Here is a 16,637-nt window from a genome sequence, read left to right as displayed (position 1 = left end):
TTCAACTGAGATTTAAGTTAAGTCAAGACTGAAATAGTATTTGTACTGTCAATTGTGTTCTGTATGTAAAAAATAATCAACACTAGTTTTGACATTAGAATAGCGATAATGATAAGTGATGGATAGCTAAATTGTGTAGCATTTCTGAAATAACTTGTCCAACATAGGCGTAGCCAGGGGGGGAGGGGTCCCCGAATATTTTGTAAAGACTGCCTTTTGCCATTCAAATGCCCTTTTTTTAACGGGCTCCCCCCCCCCCCATTTATTTGTAAATAGTGCCTTTTTTTTATTAAGAAGTGCCCTTTTTTTCTGATCAAGTGCCCTTTATTAATAAGAAGTGATGCCCTTTTCTGTGGCACCTGCCGTTTTGGCTGCCTTTTGCTGAATTTCGCACATGAATCGCGTGAAAAGCACAAGCCAACGTGCCGTTTGTGTGCATAATCGTCGGTTTTGAACAGCGTCCCCATCGACAGACAATACCAGCCCCCCCCCCCCCCTTTCGATATTACGGAGGCTAAGTGTCCGGAGAAAAAACCTGTCTACATTTCACCACGGATGTGCAAGTGCCCTTTTCAAGGAATTTTACCCCCCCCCCCCTCCCCTAAAAATGACCGTGCTCCAATGGGGACGAGCTCCATATTTTATTAAATTTTTCTAAAACATGGAGTATACGCTGTATTTTTTTCGTTCGTTCTAATAAACAAAATAAACAAATGTATCCGATGAACGTACTCGTCTCCAATCGGGGACCCCCTTTTGTCCCTCTTTTGTTTGTATTCTTTTGTTTTTAGGATGACGTCTCATATGTTTTGTACACGAATCCCAATAGAGGACCTCTCGGGAATTGGGGACCCTATTGTCCTCTATTTTTCAACATCCCCTATTGAATGCAGAAACAAACTCATAAGGTCCATACGGAGCATGTTAATTGGTTCTCGCTTAAAAAAATATACGTTTTATTTTAAATGAATTTGTTTAATCACGTTCAATTTAAATGGAATTTGTTAAAACAGAGCACGGACAGTTCATTTCTAATTAAATGTGTTGTCATTTTGGTTTGTCAGTTTGGTACCAGATGTTAACCATAAAACACCCGTGTAACAAAACGATGTTGCTTCAATTCCTTGGTGTCATTGTGATGACGGAGGTATTGTTCATGCTCGCTGATGCATGTGAGTACGACCTAAGTAAATATACTTTCATTCGTGAGAATTTAGCAAATGAATCGGCTTTTTATGCAATCGATATTATGTACTGCGGCAAACTGAACGTTAGAAAGGACTTACTTGTGACTCCATTGACCATGTTTTCTTGGGAAAGACATGGTCCTGTTAGGTCACTCACTTTTCATTCAGTTTATTTCTTTCTCGAGTTCTTCTGCACTTCAATGGCCGGTTTAGCTCTACAAGTGCTGCGGTCTGCCCGTTCTGCTGTTAATGGCGGCATATTCCTCCCAGCATTGTGGGGAATTTTTTCGCCCTTCAGATCATAGAGGCTCCATCAGGCTCTTGCTGAAAGAGTCTACCCAGAATTGTCGTCTGGGATCAGCGCCAAGAGGTCTACCATCGACATGGTATCCTCACTGTTACAGGAAAAGTGTAGAGAGCAGAGAAAGCCACTTTAAGTTGCATTTATATATCCCAAGACATTTGACCACGTTAACAGAGATGGCCTTTTCCCAAATCTTGGACAAGATCGGTTTCCTTTAACATTGCTCAGCATCGTAAAATCTTTACACGTAGACTTGAAGGGGACGATCATAGTTCTACATCGGAGCCATTTTACATCCGCATCAGGGAAAAACAGGGATGCGTTCTGGCTCCCAAGCTTTTCGGCATGCTCTGTTGAATCATACCTTTTTATCAGCCACAAAAGGCATTTACTTTTGAAAAAGATCCGATGGAAACTTTTAAAGGCTCTTAACTAGACTCTGACAGAGAAAATTCCGAAAGGCAAACGAGATGCTGCAGCCATCACTGCCCACTTAGAGGAATACTTATAGCAGCTCAAGAACCGCTTTGCTGATTCCTGTAGGATAGCCTGACTGCTTATCAAGGACAAACCACTGCTTTCCCACCTGTTTCATTAGTATGTGCGACCACATTTATGGTCGTCAACTGATTAAATAGCCATTATCTTAGTAGGGGGCTCATGAATACGAACTCAGGATTCCCCAACCTCGTCCCCAGGGTGTCGAGCAGTACGCGCCCACCACTACCTGCTCTCTCACCCTGGTATTGGATCATTTGCATGTGCAAGATTTTTGAACACGTATGCAAATGAGGAACAGTCTGCTGCCTGGATATGCGTTACACATTAGCGTTTGTTTTTGTATGCGGTGTCTGGGGTAAAAACAGAGTCAATTCGTAGCAGCGCGAGCACGGCGTGAGTTACGAAAACACGATTTTTGAAATCAAACTGTTACGACTTTATCGAGACAACATGCAGTGTCATATTTCATAATCATATGAGCAAATTGAAAAGGAAATTAGTATTTTCGAGCAGGCGTGGACGAATGATCGCGAAAACACGTACTGCACGTTGTGAATAATAGCACCAAGTACGCGATAAAAAAATCCATTACTAGCCAATTGCGGTATCCAATCAGGATACAGAAAGAAAGTTTCCTATCCAGGGTTTACTATTGGAAACGCGGTTGGAAATAAAGTAAGCACTTGGGACGAGGTTGGGGATCCCCGGGTTCTCGAAAGCCACATTAGACTGGGCTTGGTCCAGTAATGTGCCCCCTCCGTATACCGCGTATACGCCACTACATCAAGTTACCACTATTCTTAGGTGGATTGTCAGCAAAGGCTTAGGCCCCCCCCCCCAAAAAAAAAGTCTCCGGTTTCTGGTATGCGCGCGCGTTAAACAGGACTCCCGATGCACAGTAGCATACACGAGTCCTGTTTATTACGTCACGATTTACTGTGTTTTGTTTGCTGCCCGCAACGACGACTTTTACACAGTTGCACGTTCGGGTCGAAACTGGACCTGAAAAACAGCTCTCAAAAGTACCTTTTGTACTCATTTCATGACAGAAACAATAGTCGTTTTTATTTCATCACACCTTAGGCTACATATACCCGAAAAATGACGGAAATGTCTTCGAGCATTCCACAACCTCTTTAAATTATAACGGCAGCAGAAATTCTAAACTTTATGTCAGTGAAAAAGTCGCCGTCATCGATGCCGAAACCTTAATACTGGTTACTGGTAAAGCTGACTTTCAACTAGTCTGGAAGAAATCGTTCGAAATATTTCCCAAATCTATGTATTTATCTCAATTTCTAGGAATTTACTCATTTTCTTATGTCAAGAGTAGTTGAACACTTATATCATCTTAGTATATTCTGAATTTCAGCTTAATTTGTTGTTTCAAACGCTATTGTTACACCTTAAAATATCTCTAAGGAAAATTTCGACGAGGATTTATTTTGTGACCAACCCCCATGCATGGGTGATTACGTGACCGATTTTGGCCCGGCAACACATTGACGAAGCGCATACTTATTGGCATAATCATTAGCGTCACTCGGCGTGACTTGGCGCGGGTCTCGGTATCGACCAATGGAAGCCGGCAAAAAGGGTCATATTTATTAATAACTCGTGAAGGAGGCTAGTACTCAAAATTTTACTCGTGAGGCTTGACAAGATTGACAGATATTGCAAACGCCAGTGTTACAACTTTCAAAAGTTCCCGTAGCCAGGCCTATTTTTTCAATTTCAACAAAAAGTTATGAGCTTTCACAACGATTTTTATCACATACTTGAATTATTAAAAGGGAAATAAACACTTTGGATAAACAATCAATTGGATGAAGATACCGTCTTCCAAACGGGACAAATATATTTTCAAAGAGTTCGCCCTCCATCGTGAAAATGTCTGTGTGCATGTAGTTTCATTTCATTCAAATTAAAGTGTTACGTGACGTTTTTGGTCATTGTTGCTCATGGCAGAACCAATGACAGAACGTCAAGCATTTTGTGAGTGCGTTAACCCTCTGCTTATTAAAACTACATATATCATTTTCCCTTACATACTGTCACGCTTTCTGTCCTAGCTCAACTTCGTCTAGTGGGAGGCAAAACAAGAAGTCAGGGACGTCTTGAGATCTTCCTCAATGGTGAATGGGGTACAGTGTGTGATGACGTGTGGGAACTAGAAGACGCCCAGGTCGCCTGCAGGCAGCTCGGCTTTCCTGGCGCTTCCGAGGCTACCCAAGGAGGCTATTTTGCTCATGGAACGGGGCAAATACATCTGGACGATGTCGCTTGTGCTGGGTATGAAAGTGACCTGGATTCCTGTCAGCATAGAGGAATCGGAAGTCATAACTGTGGGCACAGTGAAGATGCAGGAGTCATTTGCAATCCTCGAGGTAATGTATTGGTTACTTGAAATGTTATGTCATGAGCACATTGACGAAGGATGTATCAGAGTTTAATTAAGATATAATGGAGAAAACTATGCTACTTTACAAACGTATAGATGTGGATAGACAGACATTGTTTATTGTGCGATATTACGACTTTCGTAACAAATGTGTCACACCGTAATTAAATTTGTCAGTTTCCCCACATAGCACAACTTTTCAATCAGATTAAAATGTACCAAATTATTAAACCAAAGAAGCGCATTTTCAGAAACGGGGAAACGAGCAATTTCTGGTAGTCGAAAATCTACAGAAATTGTAGCCATTGTTTATTTTTGGGGGAAAGCGATTTTTTTTAAGCAGGTTCCCCTCTACGAAGAGGTAGAGACCAATGTGCAACATGTTGTCACTGCTTCACTTCTTTTCAACCTAGATGTGTTTATCCTGTACTTCTATTGAAGTATTTCGGTTTTGATGCAGTTCGTTTGGTAGGTGGTACCAATTCTATGGAAGGTCGCGTGGAAGTGATCTGGAATGGTGCCTGGGGGACGGTCTGTGATGACTACTGGGACCTGGACGACGCAACAGTTATCTGCCGGGAGCTGGGTTACGTAGGGGCAAGGGAGGCTCCCGGATCGGCTACATTTGGTGGGGGAGATGGGCTTGACATTCTGCTAGATGATGTCGCCTGTACTGGTCACGAAGAGACGGTGTTCGATTGCCAACACAGGGGATTGGGGATTGAAAACTGTGGTCATAGTGAGGACGCCGGAGTTCGTTGTGGTAAGTGCTTTAGCATTACATGAACCAAGGAGATGGTTTGGGACATTATTTCAGATCCATTTTACTTCTAAGGATTGTATCAATGTCTGTCAGCAGAGTTTAAAATATTGCGTTCATACACAACTTCGCATTTTTTTATAGTAAAATGTATTTATATTTTAACACTTTGATAGTATATGCACCCGAGGATTAACATGTATATAGCCCAAGTTATCGACATGAGCCAATTTGTCCCACAAAAGTCCACTTTTTGCACTAAAAACTGATGGCCCAGATTCGACTGCTCCTGGCTTTCAAGATTAAATAGTGTGGCGACTGGCGAGAATCGCCCGCTTTGCCTAACAAACGTTTGGTAGGTTTCAGTCTTGCACCTATCGGGGTGGAAACGATCTTTTCAAACCAAGGCTTAAATGCGAGGGTTATTATCAGCATCCAGACTCCAACCCGTCTTAAGCATAGTATTAAATACCGGACAAGCACACACTAACTCCCATTCATAAATAGCTTTCCGGTAAAAAAAAAAAAAAAAAAAAAAAAAAAAAATCGGTCCAAAAGTCGAAAATTATAAATTTCAAACGATTTTGTTCAACAAAGTTACTTCCCTCTAGCTATATTATGGTGTGTCCGTGTCGTGAACAACTCATTATAAAATGGCCATGTGACGGGTTATCGACCGATAGGAGTGGGTAAAGCATCTTAGGTATTTATGAATGATTGTTAATTCTCTGTTAATTAAACAATAAACCTGTCAAGGACACCTTGACAAAAGACCTGCCGGAACAAGCAACACGATCCAGCAACAATCAATAATTAAAATGTATTCGACTTCATCGGGGTGGTTGTTTTATTATCGGGGTTCTTTGTTAACAATACTTTAACGTGTGTAGAGCCACACTTCAAACGTCAGATAGGCCTACATCCGTGCGTGCAAATTTCATGCAACCTCGCGCGCCAGCTAATTGAAGCCGCCTTAAGAAGTTGTCACCTCATTTAGAGCAGAAATAAATTCGATCAAAGCTGTTGATTGGTTATTATACCATGTCTTTGTCGTACACTATCGGATTACCCATAACGCGATAGAAGACGCACTATGAATGGTCAGAATCCGGTCAAAAAGCAGTATTGTTTGGCGTACTTGCACTCATAGTACTATCCTACAGAATACTTTCTTATTAGGGATGATCCTTAAATACTGCTTGCATAAGCAATGCACGACAGCGTCAGCAATGCGGAACAGAATCCACTGTGCGCAAAAAGTTCAGAAGTGTATAACAGCATCAGCAGTGTAGAGCTCGTACAGCTTGTACTCGGTATGCATCAACCATGCAAGCCACAGCTTCAGCAATGTACAAAAGGGCTTATGCCTATATTTTTGCACTTACAATTCAAGGAAGTAAAATGAAAGCGAAACAACTCGAACAGAACTTGAAATAATAGTATGAGGAGGTCAGACAAAAAGACGAAACTTGTATTAGGTCTGCCCCTTTTACTAAGAGTACATATACGAGACAGTGTCAACGAATTTTCATTTGAAACGAAATGTGTAAATAATATATAATTAAATACAGATATTAAGTAATCCTTATTTTTCCGCTTTTGGACTAGTTTCTCCACAACCCGGTAAATATTGGTAAAGTTATTCTCTAAACATTCGTGAGGTGTTTTTTTTTGGGGGGGGGGGGGGATTTCGATGCAGCATGACACGGCGCGCACACACGCGCTGTTTGCTCGTCGATATTTGTTTAAAAATACATGTAACTAAGAAACTAGTTTCCACATTAAAAGGTGGTAAGATACTAGCATCGCTAAGGGCCCTGTCACACTTCTGCGTATCCTAATTCCTTATGAGTTGCGCATTGACTTTTTTTCATACGCAGTCATACGCACAATACGCACCTCATATGCATCTCTATCGTTGTGTATATGTTTTATGTACGCAGATATACGAATGGTACGGCCAAGTACGCAGGATAGTTTTGGGCATGCACAAAACTACGCTGCGTACGCTGTTACGCAGGTCATAAGTTATAAATACGCAGCGCATCGGTCCCGCATCGGTCGAGTGCGTTACGAGTACGCTATGTGTTCGTGACGCATCCCGTCAGCATATGAGCCGCCTGTATTGGACGTATACATAGCGTACTTGCAGCGCAGATGCAACGCACTTTGAACGGCGAGCGGTGGAAATGCGGCGGGAATACGCTCAAAAGTGCGTATGCATGCATAAGTCGGGTGCGTCCGGAATACGCTAGGCATGCGCACTGCATACTGACCTATTCGCAGCCCGAAAAATAATGTTGTGCACTGCATACGCAACTCATACGCATCTCATACGCAATGGATGCGCTGAATTCGGTACTTGTACGCTAGATGTGCGTCGCACATAAGTCAAAGTATTAATAAAAATTCGACGTTTTGAGCGTATGGCTGCGTATTGAAAATTTTTGATAAGGAACTCGTAAGGAATTAAGATACGCGAAAGTGTGACAGGGGCTTAAGTTGAAACTGGCACGAACCGGATCCACACTATGCACAGACGAAACCTTTTTTTTGCGGTTGCCACACGCGGCGCGCACACTTTTAGTTGTACTACCGTAATTTACCCTCAACGACCCCTTTTTTTTGCTTTGTTTGCACAAACGCCCCGACACAAATCCGTTAACAGCCGTACGAAAAGTCGAGGCGAAGAAAGCCTTGACGCTACCGTGGCAAACTCCTTATGTTTGTCTTTACCTTTTCGGCCAAATTTGCAAGGAATTATCGATGTGCATATACAAGACATCTAATCAAGGCCCGTTAACTTTGACCCGCGACAAACATATTAGCCAGTAAAGTGTATACACCACTTACGTAACTATGTTGACTAAACAAAAACAAAAAAAATGTCCATAGTCCAGGTATTTTATTCCAACTTTCAAACCATTTATCCAGTTTCTTTTCTAAACAAGTGAAATGTGCCGCCACATTGAATTAACACTTGTTAAAAAATAATGATAGCATATCCAATGTATTTCGAATTCGACAGTTCGAGACAGTTTATCCGCCGACGTTTATTGTCGGTGCAACAGCATTATACGCCGCTACCGTACCTGCCCGTGAAATTTAAACAGCGAATGTAGGGAAAAGGTTAACTCGTATATCCGTGTTAAATCGTACCCATTCAATCGAATGCAGATACCTATAAGTCATCCCGCACCAACCTCAGTCTATGAATTAACTGCAAGAAGCTAGCTATCAGTTTTTACTTTGACAGTAAACGCCATAGTGTACAACCATATGTGGATGGCGTTTGGGAGAAAACAAAAGTCGCCTCCATGCATGGTGGAATCGTAGCAGTTATAGGTATAGTAGCGGGAAAAGCTCGTTTAGGTAACAAGCTTGACATTCTTGGTGAAGAGCATGTCTTTGAATTTTACATTGGGACTTCCTAATACGTTACATACGACTTCAAATCTCCTAAAATAGCCACGCGCCATACTGATGTACGTATGACATAATATAATTTTTTTTCAATTTACTCGTTAGTCGATCTACGTCTGGTTAGCGGTAGCACCAGTAACGAAGGCAGACTTGAAGTTCACCTGAACGGTGAATGGGGCACGGTGTGTGATGACTTCTGGGACCTAGATGACGCCCGGGTAGCTTGCAGGCAGCTGGGCTTCCCTGACGCTACCGATGCTACTCAAGGAGGGTCATCATTTGGAATTGGAAGCGGCTCAATTCTCCTCGACAATGTTGAGTGCACCGGTCTCGAGAATAACCTGCTGAGTTGTCAGCAAAATGAGATTGGTGACCACAATTGTGGTCACAGCGAAGATGCAGGGGTCGTTTGTAACATGGGTACGTACTTATTCGCTAGTATATATTCAAGGCTGTGGGCACATTTGGAAAATGGTCATACATCTCAGACTGTGTTCGAGTTGTTGCTGTTTGAAGGCTGGAAACCTTCATAATACAACCAACATGTGTAAAGAGGTGGACTGAATTATTATGATAAATCATGGAAAAGATTTTTGAGTTTTATCATCAGTCGGCGGGAGTATATAGCCTATTTGTAACTCGTTTTGTTCGAATGTTTCATCACAGCATGTTAAAGTTATATTATATGTCTCGCCACTGCGACGCAACTCATCGAAATAGGCGTGCAGTTACTTTCAAGCCCGTGATGTTTTTCGTCACTGAAATAATTCCACAGGTAGTCAGGTAACAAAGAAAGTACACACCTATAGTTTATTTATGTATTTATTCTGCCCCTTTCTTCGAGTGCATGTGGAAGTATGTTCAGGATTCAAACGGCGAACACAAAATACATGTATAGAGTTTGAGAAGTGCCCCTGAAGATATAATTTTTTTAACAAGCATAATGGAGCATTTGTGCTTCTTGTCTCTTTGCATGCTTCCGTGCATGCGTGCTTAAAATCGAATATATACACCGCAAAAGCAGACAGTTCACACTCATTGAGGGGTTATCATTTTGAATTATGATCGTCGTATGATAACGTCATTTACATAGATCTTTGGGGAATGATGTCTGCAACAATTTGATACTCCTTTTGCTACCAAAGTTTGTTAATTTCTTGGCTTGATTTATTTTTCAGGGACACATCTCCTGCATAGCATTGTCTTATTTCGCGCAATAAATACACACAATAGTAAGACGAATGTGTGGCGCTTATGATTGGTATTTTTGAAATATGTTTGAGTTGTTTTTGAGTCTCTTTTGGGCCAATTAAAGGCCGCCTACAACTGCGAGTCTAATTCTTATCATTTGTATATGTACAGGGTTGATCAAATATAAACAAAGCAGAGATATTATTGCTAATTGGAACAGAAGTAGGGCACATGTGAATCAAAGGCCTCTGGTAGGGTTGAATCTCCTAGTTAAAATGACACCCTGATCATGCCCTTACATTCACGGTTGACTAAGCGGTGAGCAATTTTATCTGAGGGTATATTTAGAGAATTGCGTCACTTTTCAATTGTGGTTTTTGTGGTGTCATTGTCACCGAATGAAAGGCTGTGGTTGCCAATCAAGGCAGGATGGGAAAAAGAGAGATTTTACAATGAAAAGTGGCGCAATTCTCTGAATAGACCCTTTCATAAAATTGGTCACTGCTCAGTCAACAGTGAATTTAAGGACATGATCAGGGTGTCATTTTAAAGAGGAGATTCAACCCTAACATAGGATATCTCCCTTTGATTCACATATGCCCTACTTCTGTTATAATTAGCAATGATATCTCGGTTTGTTTGTTTGTTTGTTTGTTTGTTGGGGTGTTTGTTTTTTTGTTTGTTTGTTTGTTTGTGTTTTTGTTTTGTTTTTTTTATCCACCCTGTATGTTGGGGTTGAAGGAAGTTAATGGATTTTGGAACTGCCTTAACAGATTGTTCTCATGTTCACGAATACAAATACTTGTAGTCTTTTGCTAGATTCTGGTTGTCACAGTTTATTCACATATCCCCTTTGGAATGAAATACAATTCAGGATAATCAGAGAACTAGAGGGGAGACGAGGGCGTGAGATCCGAAGCAGAATGTGTGTCTGATGATATGACCACGAACGTGTCTCTTCACATTATATTTCTTCAGGCATTCTCCGTCTTGTTGGCAATCATAGCGTTGCAGAGGGCCGACTGGAGATTTTTCTGAATGGTGAATGGGGCACAGTCTGTGATGACTCCTGGGGACTAGAGGACGCCAAGGTGGCTTGCAGGCAGCTGGGCTTCCCCGGTGCCGCCGAGGCTACACCAGGAGGGTCTTATGGAAGTGGAAGCGGACCCATTCTTCTTGACGATGTCATGTGTTCTGGATTTGAACTTCAGTTGCCCTCTTGTTCGCATAATGGAATTGGAGTCAATGACTGTGGTCACAGCGAAGACGCAGGTGTCATTTGTCAACCTCGAGGTAATACATTGTATGACATGATGTTGTACCACGACACTTATCGAAGCTGTCAATTGCAACGACATTGTCAAAAGGCTGCCTGTATTTTTAGTCAATTCAGCAGTTTTGACAATATTTTGATATGTTCCATATCGAACAAATTAATTTTTGATTTTGCCTACGCACAGGTTATTCGATTCCCACGCCGACCAGAAACCAGAAAACACCGTTGGTTAATGGTTTAATACGTAAACTGGCAGTAAAATAAGTACCGTACATTTTATTCACAGTTCGTTTGGTAGGTGGTTCTAGTCCCAACGAAGGCCGTCTGGAGGTGTATGGGAATGGTGCCTGGGGAACGGTCTGCGATGATGGCTGGGATCTAACCGATGCAAATGTCGTTTGCCGGCAATTAGGCTACGAGAGAGCAACGGAAGCATTGGGAAGAGCAGCCTTCGGTCAGGGTGACGGGCAGGAGATACTTCTGTCTTCTCTTAACTGCGTCGGTAGCGAGCAAACAGTGTTAGATTGCGAGCACCCAGGACTTGGGAGTCACTCTTGCGGGCATGGCGAGGATGCTGGGGTCCGATGTGGTAAGCTAAATATAAACCGGAGAGCGACGGTATAGAGAAGTGTCCTCGCATTTTAAATTGTTAACCGAATTACAATTGTATTCTGTTTTATCCCTGTTTATAAAGCCGATGGCTGTATGCTCACTGTCAGCGCATCCGATGTCCTCATGGTGGTATCTAGTTATCAGTCTGTATACCTTCCTGGTGACGCAATTGAGTATGCCTGCCCCGACGGATATCACATCAGCGGGTCTGCTTCACGGTTCTGTCAGTCTAACTTAACATGGTCTGGACAGCCAGCTGAATGCATTACAGGTCTTCTTTACAAATCCTTGCAGTCTTTATTTCACAGAAACTTGCCCTCATTCAAGTCAGACTAAGTTTTTGAAATAAGAACAAATCTTATGGCCATACAGGAGCATCAATACTTTTTGTCAAAAATTGACAATAGCAGTCTTTATTTCATTTCATGTATGCATCCATAACAATATATAATATAGTCAATAGTGTGTCTGTTATTGGGGAAGAAGTTAAAAGAAACGTGCATCGGAATACTGGCAAGTCAAAAGATCTACCTTTTGTAATGTTTTTTTTTACCTTGCCCCACCCACCCACAAGTGTTTGACATTATCATTTTCCCGTAAAATAGACTCGTGTGTCGCTGGACCTTGTGTGAACGGGGGTACGTGCACTAGTGCACCCGGCGAGTACACTTGCCTATGCCCTGCAGGGTACGACGGGATGACGTGTGAAAATGGTAAAACAGTCATTTCAGTACTCTTGTTAATAGGTTTTTACAATTACATGTACTCACCGAACTATTTAAGGTTAGTCAGTTGCAACTGTTTCTCTGAATGTGGTGACGTTCGACTACGTTCCAAAGCAACCATCGCAGTCGTGCGTATTCAAAAAGGAACAAATATCAGTTTAGTTTGCATAAAACAATTTAGCTTGCAAAATGGCTCAGTTCGTTTTAAAAATTACAAATGTACTTTATAATTATGATCTTACTGCTTGTTTGCTTGTTTGTTTGTTGTTTGTTTCTTTGTGACAAAGTAACAAAAAGATAAATTCCTGAGAGTATTATTGTGAATTTTTTATGGTCAGTTGCCAACTGCGAGCTGATCTTCAACTCATCCGATGTCCCCATCGTGGTGTCCGGCAATCGGACTGTGTACCTTCCTGGTGACTCAGTCGAATATGCCTGCCCTGACGGATATCACCTCAGCGGGTCCACTACAAGACATTGTCGATCAGACTTCACGTGGTCTTCCCCGGTTGCCGTATGCAATCAAGGTAAAGATTTCAAATAAGTGTATTTCTCTGAAGTAGTTGGAAAGCTTTAAAGAGATAAAATAAACCTGGATTGCAAAAAGCACGGCACATGCTTTTACCTATCTTACTGTGCAAAAGGTTTGACTAATTGTCATGAGCAGTGGAGTTGGGCAACGTTTGATGTAGTTTTAGCTATGTGGTTACTCCAGCACCTCAGAATCGGCACTTGTAAAGTAAAAATAAACATTTTTAAAATACTAAGAAGTGAATAATTTTTTAGACAGCTTCAATCCCCAGAACCAAACCTGTAATTCTAATATTCCACATATGTGCTGTTTTGAATGACTAATTTTCTTTTGGTATGCAATCAGTTTTTGATTGTCTTCTGAATCGGGTCATTGTGACGAAATTATATAGTTTGCAGTTACTCGTGATTTGATGTGCACAACTGTGTACAAAAAAAACATTATCGCACCTGAGTGAGATTTTTCATTTCTTTCTCAAGCTCTACGACAGGACTAAGCATAGAGAGCTCATATAACTACATTGCGGAAGGGCAATTACCACAGTTAAAATGTTTATGTTTCCGACGCAATTTCGATCATTCAAAAATAAACAACACAATTTAAACACGCGTTCTTTGAAAATTATTTGAGTCAATATTCAGCTAATTTTCAACTGGTAATAATTGTTGTACCTTTCATTTGTTTTATTATTATTATTAGCTGTTCCCAATTTCAATTGGGAACAGCTATTGTTTTCGTTAAAGTTTTTTTTTTTCCTTTTTTTTAGCTGTTTCGGTGTACACACCGAAACAGCTCTTGTTAGCTGTTCCCAATTTCAATTGGGAACAGCTATTGTTTTCGTTAAAGTTTTTTTTTTTCCTTTTTTTTTTTGGCTTTTCCGCATTGTTGCGGAAAAGCCTTTCTTTTTGTTCTGATTTTTTTTCTTTCTTCTTCTTCTTCTTCTTCTTCTTTTTTTCCCAAAACCCCATAGACTTTGTACACGTTTATTCTACACGCCACTTTTGGCATTAATCTTTGTCATACATCATTCTAAGTTAGCATAAGCATAGCCCCTATAGCAAAGATGTGTCCCGAAGATTGACGTCATGGTGACGTCATCGACTAATTAATTATAGATTTTTTAATATTTAATTTTTCCCATAGACTTTGTACACAGAAATTAAAAAATAATTGTCGATTTTCAAAGGGCATTTTTGACTCTTTGCCAGTAATTCATTTACACCAATCTTTGTCCAAGCAAAGACCCTAATTCAAACAACATTGTGGAATGATGACGTCATGATGACGTCATCCTGTGTTTATTTATAGGCAATTAAATTGTGACACTTTTAATATTTAAAAATGCATAAGAAATCAACCGTACGCGTCCGCAGCATTCTGTTGCCGGCAAGTGGTAGAGCAGGTTAAGGTCTTCATTTTATTCAGTGTGCGTGCAATCACGTGACCCTTGCTTCCGGTCGAAAAAGGCCCAAACCGGAAGTGGCTTATTATTTGAAAATGGTAATAGAAATGAACTTGCTTTTAACGGTGTTAGTCTCTTGGCCGATAGAATTCTTCAAATCATCTACCGATGACGTCATGCAATCTTCGAGCGCCCTCTAGCGACAGGTTGAAAATTAGCAAAAATGTATTTTGAATAGATGTCTGTGGCGAAGTTTGTCGGAATCGCCTAAATATTGGTGTATATAATGACCTTGACCCACTTAAGACGTTTGCGAAGTTTTAGGCAAATGACGTCATCAGACCGGAAGTTATAATAAAAAGAGTCTTTTTCATTTGAAAATTCCTGAAAAATCAACCATGGCAGTTTTTCTATTTGTTTTTACTTTAATTGTCGATTGAAGGGTAGGTCTAAAACATTTCAAAGTTTCGAGGCGATAAGCGAACTCGAACATACCCTGCGCACGCTTAAAACTTCACGTTGACAATACCTCTGCTTCAAAACATGCACAGGACAGGACGTCCACAATGTACATGTACATGTACATGCACGTACGTTGTACATAGGCACATACATCGTATGTCAGTCAGCCTGCAGCGCACGTGTTGCTGAGGTCAAATCCTGTCCACAGTGACCGTTTTAGCCGATTTTCGGCTAACTTTGACAGATTTTATGTTCATGCATGCGCATAGACAGGGACGTATTATATCACTTTGGGCATTAATCTTTGTCAGACATCATTGAAAGTTGGCATAAGCATAGTCCCTATAGCAAAGATGTGTCCCGAAGAGTGACGTCATGATGACGTCATCAAGTGATTTATTATGGATTTATGAATAATTAATTTTTCTCATAGACTTTGTACCCAGCTTTCTCCACAAGTCTTTCCCTATACAACACTGATATATCTTACTGAGTAGTTCTGAACTTCGGCTGAGAATTACTATGAGAAGGAAAAAGAAATCGTATTTTTTTACGCCTGTCATTTGATTGAAAATATTCCCAAGAGTTAGAATAGCAAGTAATATTTTATAAAAATGTTTCAGTTTAAAGGAAAATCACTAATTTAAATGTGCAGTTTTTCTGCTGTGGGATTTTTAACCTATTGACTTTGTACACGTTTTCAAGCCACCATTTTCATAACTTGGCGATCTGGAATCGTCATCAAAAATACAGCCAAGAAAGACCCTCATACAAAAATTATGCCAAGACTATGACATCATGATGACGTCATCATCAAATGATTTATTATGGATTCATGAATAATTAATTTTGCTCATAGACTTTGTACACAGCTTTCTCCACAAGTCTTTTCCTATACAACACTGATATATCTTACTGAGTAGTTCTGAACTTCGGCTGAGAATTACTATGAGAAGGAAAAAGAAATCGTATTTTTTACGCCTTTCATTTGATTGAAAATATTCCCAAGAGTTAGAATAACAAGTAATATTTTATAAAAATGTTTCAGTTTAAAGGAAAATCACGCATTTAAAGGTGCAGTTTTTCTGCTGTGGGATTTTTAACCTATTGACTTTGTACACGTTTTCAAGCCACCATTTTCGTATTTTGGCGATCTGGAATCGTCATCAAAGTTACAGCCAAGAAAGAACCTCATACAAAAATTATGCTAAGACTATGACGTCACGATGACGTCATCACCTAATTCTTTATTGATTTTTGAAAATTTACCTACATATTGTGAAGTCTTATATCTACAGAAATGTAAGTCCGATTGGGTTGAAACTTGGTAAGTGGCTATACCAGGATGTGTTATAGATTAAAAATGAGGTGACGTCATGATGACATCATCCTGAGATTTTATATGAATATTTATTTGTTTGGACCTTTTAGCCATATCTCCCGAACGCAACATGCAAAATGCAAAATTCTTTTTTGCATTTGGTCTGTTATGTAATAGCTATTTGCACAAAACTTGAAAAAAATGTGTGACGTCATCATGACGTCATCAAAATGCGATTTTGCAAAACTCATATAAGGAAAGGTCCAATTGTCATGAAACTTGGTGGGTAGGTAGTTAATCATACTAGTATGCAAAGTTCGAAGTGACGTCACGATGACGTCATCAACAAATTAAAAAATATTTGTCGATTTTCAAAGATTGTTTTCGACCCTTTGCCAGTAATTTATTTAGATCACTCTTTGTCCAAGCAAAGACCTTGTGCACACGCACATACATCGTATTGCCGAGGTCAAATCCTGTCCACAGTGACCGTTTTAGCCGATTTTCGGCTAACTTTGACAGATTTTATGTTCATGCATA

At 40.5% G+C, this 16,637-nt stretch overlaps 1 protein-coding gene across 1 annotated transcript; it reads left to right on the top strand.

Annotated features, from left to right (window-relative positions):
- The first annotated feature begins 1,108 nt into the window (after window positions 1-1,108).
- LOC119742843 (deleted in malignant brain tumors 1 protein-like) lies at window positions 1,109-12,924 on the top strand. The gene is given in 8 exon segments (XM_038219044.1): window positions 1,109-1,172; window positions 4,065-4,379; window positions 4,854-5,156; window positions 8,682-8,996; window positions 10,746-11,060; window positions 11,330-11,926; window positions 12,261-12,368; window positions 12,719-12,924. Coding segments are annotated over 8 exon segments (2,223 nt in total).
- Window positions 12,925-16,637: the final 3,713 nt, after the last annotated feature.

The sequence above is a fragment of the Patiria miniata genome, unplaced genomic scaffold, assembly GCF_015706575.1.
Source record: "Patiria miniata isolate m_02_andy unplaced genomic scaffold, ASM1570657v1 HiC_scaffold_6, whole genome shotgun sequence".
NCBI lineage: Eukaryota > Metazoa > Echinodermata > Asteroidea > Valvatida > Asterinidae > Patiria > Patiria miniata.
The sequence above is the reverse complement of the archived record's forward strand: the minus strand, read 5'-3'. Positions and strand labels throughout refer to the sequence as shown.